At 34.6% G+C, this 7,625-nt stretch overlaps 2 protein-coding genes across 2 annotated transcripts in view; one reads left to right on the top strand and one right to left on the bottom strand.

The window, feature by feature from the left end:
- Positions 1–2,459: 2,459 nt before the first annotated feature.
- On the bottom strand, positions 2,460–4,294 carry LOC131156124 (pectinesterase inhibitor 5-like). The gene is made up of 2 exons (XM_058109571.1): positions 4,085–4,294; positions 2,460–2,876 (listed from the first exon to the last, which is right to left on the bottom strand). Exons 1-2 carry the CDS (start codon positions 4,292–4,294, stop codon positions 2,460–2,462), a joined length of 627 nt encoding a protein of 208 aa, XP_057965554.1.
- The window catches only part of LOC131154822 (pectinesterase inhibitor 5-like), a 31,066-nt gene continuing 27,469 nt past the window's right edge, over positions 4,029–7,625 (top strand). The window contains exons 1-2 of the mRNA XM_058107588.1: positions 4,029–4,522; positions 6,755–6,941. Of these exons, the coding sequence (XP_057963571.1) occupies positions 6,921–6,941 (21 nt within the window). The 5' untranslated portion in view covers positions 4,029–4,522; positions 6,755–6,920. The remainder of the gene's footprint in view (positions 4,523–6,754; positions 6,942–7,625) is intronic.

Below are 7,625 nucleotides of genomic sequence, written 5' to 3'. Positions count from 1 at the left end.
AGTAATGAAAAGTTTTTTTTTTTCATATTAAAAGACAAATACTTTATTAGTTGAAAAATTAATTAATTATAATAATTTTCAAGTAAATGATATCTCATGCATTACGTGGGTTATCATATACACTTATTGAATTTACATTCTTTGAATTTTTGGAATATATATGTCTCTAAACTTTTTTTAAATTTATATTTATTACACTTTTTATGACTCGTTAATTTTTTAAAGATTATATGTTGTGGCAAAAGAATTTGTTAAGTGGTCCTATAATTTTCACAATTAATTATTTGAGATTGACTCTTTCAAATTAGGAAAAGAAATCAACCGCTTTTATTATTTAACTTGAATAACAATCTAAATGAAAAAATAGTTAAAGGTTTGACCATATTATCTAAATTGAGTAATTTAAAATTAATACTATTTTTTTGAATAATTTGTTTAATATTAAAAAGAATGATATTCTATGCATTGCAGGGGTCTCTAACAAATTTTTTAAATTAAAAAATACATACACATACTATAAGTAGAAATAATATAACCCTACCCCAATTAGGAACATGGAATTTGAACTTTATATTTGGATTTATGTGAATGTGAATAAAATTTAGCACAAAGTTATATTAAGTTTCTTTCAAATCACAAATCCAACACTACAAGATTTTTGTTTTCTAAGGATAAAAAATTAACGACAAGGTAAAAAATGTTATAGAAAGCATATTAAAAATGGCAAGTCTTGAAATCCATTCCTCCAAACACTACAAAACTTTAATTTAGAAACTTTTATGAGCAGGGAATTGCCAGTATTCAATGACAATCAAAACATGGCAAAGATGGATAGAATAAGGTAATTTGGAACTAAATGATCCCTTTTAAAGCTTCTTATTGTCTCCTTTGGTTGGCCTCGTTGTGTTAAGAATTCTACTTGTGAGTTTGTCTCACATTAGAAAATTTGAGTGGATGATGGGTGCTTATATACATAGTTCGGCCCAAGACCTAATAAGCTTAAGCTTTTAGGTCAAGTTGGTGTTCATTCATGTGTATCAAGCCTATCCATGAGCTCCTCTGGTGCTAACAAGTGGTATCAGAGTCGATGATTGGTATCAGAGCCTGGTTCACCAACATTAATCTCCCTAGTGTGCCTTGCTGGGAAAGACCCCGATGTGTGAGAAAGAGATTGTTGGGTTATCCCACATCAGTTGTGAAAGAGGCTAGTAGTTAGTTATTAAATGTGAGGGAAAGTCTCACCCCATGGACTAACTTTTGAGATTGAGAAAGGCCCTAGACCACCTAACACGATGGATAGAACCCTCACCCAAAAAAATCTTCAAAGATGATGGGTCCTTGCAAATATGTGTATTTTTTGTAAACAACATAAGGAAACCACCAACCAGACAAAGTCGTGTTTAGTTTCTTTGAAATCCAGATAAATCCAACACTACAAGAATTTTATTTTTTAACAACGAAAAATTAATAACAAGAAAAAAAAATCGTTGTAGAAAGTATATGACAAAACGACAAGCCCTAAAATCCGCCCCTTCATTCATTACAGAACTATAATTTAGAAACTTTTGAACAACATAAAAAGTAAATTGAAATAATAAAGAGTACTTCATTAGTGCTTTCTGTCTTTAGTCCTTCCACATACGCATATGTGCATGCTCAAACTTGTAAATAAATTTCCTTAGTACATTGTAAGTTTGTCATTGTCAGATAAAGATGGTGGGCGTATTGTTTTAGAAGTGTCCCAATGGAGGAAAATATCACTATTTAGTGACCATCAAAAGGATAGCATGTGTCGTTTTGATTATTACAAGTGAAGCAAGAGTTTTTAGTCCAATATTTGTATATTGTGCCATGATCGAGTCCCTAATTCTCACCTCTTTCTACCTCTTAAAAAATCTCAACTAAAGAAAGGTTTGATGAGCTTAATAATTGTTAGAAGCATTGGACGTTTTTGTTTCTTGAGCAAGCAGAGATGTTTGAGTTTGACTAAGGGATATACTTTGGGTTCCTTTTGCTCTCAATTTTTTACTTCATTTATTAAAACTTTCAACGCTTAGTTCTTTTCTTTTACATGTTTATTATAAGCACGAGTCTTTAGTTTAGATACTTGTATGTTGCGCCGAGAATCCAATGAGAATAATTCTTACTTCTTTCTATATTATGTTTGTGGGGAAGCTCTTTCCTCTCGTTTCAGCAATGCGTGTGTGGTTTCTCAAATGCAGATGATTTTTAGTTAGTAACTTTTGACCAATTAAAAGTATGAGAATTTTCAAGGCTCAAACAACTTTTTTATTTTATTGGCCGTAAAATTATTTTTCTTGCATCTTTCTCAATTTTTTTTTAATTTTTTATTTTTATCATCAACATATTATACCTATTTTTTTTTTTTTTACTTTTATTTAATTAAATTTATTTTATATATTATTATAAAAAGAAAAACACACTACCACCCCATTGCATCAAAACCCAACTGTAATAGCTTGGACGACAGCAAAAACAATCCCTGCCATCTTCGCAACATTCCAATTATCATCGAATATCGGCGACTGCCCTATCGGCGGGCTTCTCCGGTGCACATTGTTACAGTCAATGGCCGCATTAGCTCCTTCCCTGACCAAGTTTACGACGTCGTTATAAGCCTCGCTGCTCGCCGAACTGAATGCTCCCTTGAACTTGTCTAGAGCTGTGCTGTAATCCGTTTGGCAAACGCCGAGCCTCTGCTTATCTGTTGGATTTGTTGCAGCGCTCAATAAACCGGGGATGCGGTCGGCGGTGTCTTGGATGCGGCTGGTGGCGATGGCAACAGACAAGGGACAAAGCCCCCGGAGGTCGGCGTCTTTCGTACGACGGTCGTCGAAGAAAGGCTTGCAATAGTTCTGATCGGAGGTAAGGTTGCAGATTTTGTCGATGGTGGTGAGGTCGACGGCGGCAGATGGGCCACAAAGAAGAATTGCCACGATGAGAGGGAGAACGAAGGCAAGGAGTAGTCTGGGGGGAAAGGAGGATGCCACTCTCTCTCTCTCTCTCTCTCTCTCTCTCTCTCTCTCTCTCTCTCTCTTTATTTTTTATTTTTATTTTCCTTTTTCCTATTTAGTGTTGTGTTTGATTATTGTTCTATGTTTGTTTATATTTATAGGAGGAAAAAATAGTAAAGGCATGCTACTAATTAATTAAGGAGGGTAATAATTAAACATGAAGGTATCTTCTTAGATAACTTCAATTAAAAAATTTAAAATTTAAAATTTTAAAATGGCAATCATAGCTTTTTTTATGTAGTTAAATACACAAAAAAAAAATTTAATTTAATATAACGGTTCATAATGTTATTAACAATAATATTAAATCTAACTTTTACTCGAGAAATTTTTTTTGAAACCAATGACTATAAGGGTAATGTAACTTTCTATAATGTATTTATCAAATTCTTCGACTCTTAGTTTATATATATATATATATAGGAATGATTTTATTAAACTAGAAATTAAGTTACTTGTCTATATTACTTGACCTAAATGATAATATAGTCAACGATTTAACTATTCAATATTTGAAGCAATTGTCTAAGTTTAGTAATTTATTAATGAAAAAAACTTTTAATATTAAAAGATAAATACATTATTAATGGATTTCAAATACATTTATTTTTTATAGTAAAAATTAATGTTATCCTATACATCGCATGAGCTGTAATGCTATTAATACCTAGTAATATTAAATTATCACTACAAAAATTAGGTTCAATATCAGTGGTTTGTTATGGGTTATTTAAAATGACCACCGACATAGAGCGTATTCGGCCCGTGGTTCTTACTTATAATTTAATCCACCAGTAAAACCTCATTTTTACAGCGGATTTGATTCTCATGTGAGTAACCACCAGTGAAATATTAAGTTTGACCCCAAAACAATTCCCTAATTTTTTGCCATGAATTTTGACTATTAAATGAAGTCATTCTACGCCATTAAAATGACGTCGTTTAACTTATTCCTTACAAGCTGGAGAAACTTAGCTAGTTTGCATTTACACGGGGATCTCTAACGCTTAATCGAGGGTTCCAGAACAAAAAGTACTGCACGGCCGCACGGGGATCCCTTGCGCTTGCCATGGCTTTCCTTCCATTTTCAGTGACACTCTATCCATATCTAGGGCTGTAACTGCGACTTCTCTTCCATTCTGCAAGTAACCGTCGTTGAGCGGTCCTTCTATTCTCAATGGTACTTTCTCCTTTGCTAGGGCTGTATCTGCGGCTTCTTTTCCATTCTGCAAGTCGCTGTCGTCGAGCGTTCTTTCCATTCTCAACGACACTCTCTCCTTAGGGCTGTAACTGCAGCCTCGATTCCTGCAAGAGGATCGCCATCAATTCTGCAAGTTGCCATCACCAGTTGCTGCATTTCAAAGCCATCGATGGATTAATCTGATTGCCATCGCTGATTCCTGCATTTTGAAGGCCTCGATTCGGCCGCCGTTGCATAATCTATGCATTCCGAAGCCTTCGATTCTGCTGGTCGCCGTCGATTTTGTGTACTCTCCCCTCTCTCTCTCTCTCTCTCTCTCTCTCTCTCTCTCTCTCTCTCTCTCTCTCTCTCTCTCTCTCATCATTTTATTACATTCTAATGTACCAAACAACTCATAGGTATTGAGTGATTTTGTTTTTGTTAAGAGTAATTTTTGGCATTTAACACTTTTTTTTAGTTATACTAATGGGATTGTAATTATTATTTTCTTAAGGCACTTCCTTCTATGGATAAGAGTTGGGTGAAAAGGAGTAGATTGATGCTCCAATACCGCAAAGGGGTCAGGGACTTGTTAGATTTTGCATTTATAAATGCATCAAATGATGGAAGATTTTCATACCCTTGTCTAAAGTGTACAAACTCATATAGATGGAGTCAAGATGAAGTTTGGGATCATTTTCTTTGTAATGGAATTAGTCTTAATTATGATAACTGGTTCTTTTATGGGGAACCCAAATATCAAGCAGCAACTACATTTAATTAGGTTAGTAGTCAAGTCCCAATTATGGTAGCTAATGATCTACGAGGTAAGCTGCATGAGGTTTTACAAATGCACAACCAAATTTGGGATGGATTTGAATGTGGTGATAATTTTCAAGAGTTATATGGAGAAGATCCCGATCTGCAAACCACTAGACAAAGACCAATTGAGGATTCAAAGAAGTTTTATGAATTGCTCAAAATGCTGATCTACCTTTGTATGATGGGTGTGATAAGTATAGTAAGTTATTAGCAATTGTGATGTCATACCATGTTAAATGCTTTAGTGGAATGAGCAATAAGGCATTTACCATGTTTCTTGAGATTATAAAAGATATGCTTCCTTTGGATGCTAAGTTACCAAAGGATTTTTATGAGACAAAGAAGTATGTCAAGGACTTAGGGTTTGGATATGGGAAGATTGATATTTGTTCGAATGGTTGTATGTTAATCCGAAAAGAAAATGCAGAAATTGAAGTGGTTGTATGAGAAGATTGATATTTGTCTGAATGGTTGTATCTTCAAAAACTACACCTTTGATAAAGTGGCATTTACAAGGTAGAACTAGTGATGGGTTAATGAGGCATTCAACTGATTCTCCAGCATGGGCATCTTTTGATGGGCGATATGAAAACTTTTCCTATAATCCTCGTAATGTAAGGTTTGGTTTAGCAGCTGATGGATTCAACCCTTTTCGAACAAAGAATGGTACTCATAGTTGCTAGCCTTTTGTCTTGGTTCTGTACAACTTGCCAACACAAGTATGTATGAAACACTCTTCTATCATATTTTCATTGATTATTCTTGGCCCCTACTCACTGTTTTCAAGATATATGTTTGTTTAGAACCTTTGATTGATGAATTGAAGGGATTGTGGGAGAATGATCTTGCAACTTATGATGCTTCTAGTGGAGAAACATTTCAAATGCAAGTAGCTTTGTTGTAGATGATAAATGACTTCCCTGCCTATATGGATTTGTCTGGATGGAAAACCAAATGCGCACTTGCTTTTCCTTCTTGCAATTATCATACTCATTCTAGGTGGTTAAAATATGGTGGGAAATATTGTTACATGGGTCACAGACAATTCTTGAATATAAATCATAGACTTTGTAGAGATAGGGCATTTTTTATGATAGATAGGAAACCAGGTCAGCACTTGAAACACTATCTGGAAGTGATGTTTTACAGCACACCAGTGTAATGTGCGATTTTAGTGAGCCTATTAATGCACCAAGGAGAAAAAGAAAATGAGATGCCAATGAAGAATTTCAAACATGGAAGAAGAGGATCTTTTTTTTTTCTTTTTACTTTGACTTATTTAGAGTGTCATTTATTGCGTCATAGCCTTGATGTGACGCACATAGAGAAAAATATGTGTGATAACATATTCGGAACATTATTGAACTTGAATGGGAAAACGAAGGATAATTTAAAAGCACATTTGGATATTCAAGATATGGGTATTAGAAGTGAGCTCCTTAGATTTATGACCCAAAAAAAGTGTATAAGCCACCAATTTGCTTGACAATGTCTCTAATTGAGAAGGATGCATTCCTTAAAGTCTTGAAAAATGTAAAAGCCCCTGATTGTTATTCGTTTAACTTATCACAATGTGTGCAACTCAAGGAAGAAGAATAATGGGCTTGAAGACTCATGATTGTCATATTCTAATGCAACAACTTCTTCTAATAGCATTACATGGTTCTTTGCCAAGGAATGTTGTTGCTCCTTTAATTGACCTTTGTTGTATCTTTAGGGAACGACTCTGAAGTTCTAGCTGTCCATGATCTTGAGCAACTAGAATCTTGAAATGTGATGTGCCAATTGGAGAAGATCTTTCCCCCCTCCTTTTTTACTGTCGTGGTGCATTTGGTTACTCATTTGGCGTCTGAAGCTAAGATTAGTGGACCAGTTCGCTATTGATGGATGTATCTGGTGGAGAGGTTAGTTTTAGTTATTCTTATGCAATTTTTTCTATTAACTTATTCCAATTTATTTTTCAGTTACATTATCTATAAAAAAAAAAAATGCTTTTCTTGAGCAATGTAAGATATATTTCAGAGTTAAGAAAGAGTTTGATATCATTTGACACCTTAAATTGTAATGGTTTTAATTACAAGTTTGAAGGTGGAGTTATGAAAGTATGGAAAGGAAATCTAATGGTGATCTTAGGACAAAAGTTAGATGAGAATATCTATACATTGCAGGGAACTACTGTTGTAGGTGGAACTGCAGCCGTAGATGTTGAATCTGATGAGACCGTCTTGTGGCATATGCGTCTTGGGCAGATGGGGGAACATGGTATGGAGGAATTACACAAGAGAAAACTCTTGAAAGGTTTGAAATCATGTTAGGTGAATTTTTGCAGGATTTGTGTTCTTAGAAAACAAAATAGGGCAAAATTCAAACCAGTTGTACACAAGACAAAAGGTATTCTTGATTATGTGCATTTCGATATTTGGGGCCCAGTTAGAGTTGCATCAAAGGGTAGACATGTGTATTATGTAAGTTTTGTTGGCAATTACTCACGAAAAGTTTGGATATATTTCATGCGATACAAGTCTGATATGTTTGCCAGGTTCAAGATTTGGAAGACTGAAGTGAAAAACCAAATGGGGAGGAGAATC

This window comes from Malania oleifera, chromosome 5 (genome assembly GCF_029873635.1).
Source record: "Malania oleifera isolate guangnan ecotype guangnan chromosome 5, ASM2987363v1, whole genome shotgun sequence".
NCBI lineage: Eukaryota > Viridiplantae > Streptophyta > Magnoliopsida > Santalales > Ximeniaceae > Malania > Malania oleifera.
The sequence above is the reverse complement of the archived record's forward strand: the minus strand, read 5'-3'. Positions and strand labels throughout refer to the sequence as shown.

Coding starts and splice junctions, on each gene's coding strand:
- LOC131156124 (XM_058109571.1), bottom strand. CDS start 4,294: ATGGAAAGAACGCTCGACGACAGCGACTTGCAGAATGGAAAAGAAGCC. Junction 2,877..4,084: donor GGCAAGCGCAAGGGATCCCC/GTGCGGCCGTGC, acceptor ACCTCCGATCAG/AACTATTGCAAGCCTTTCTT.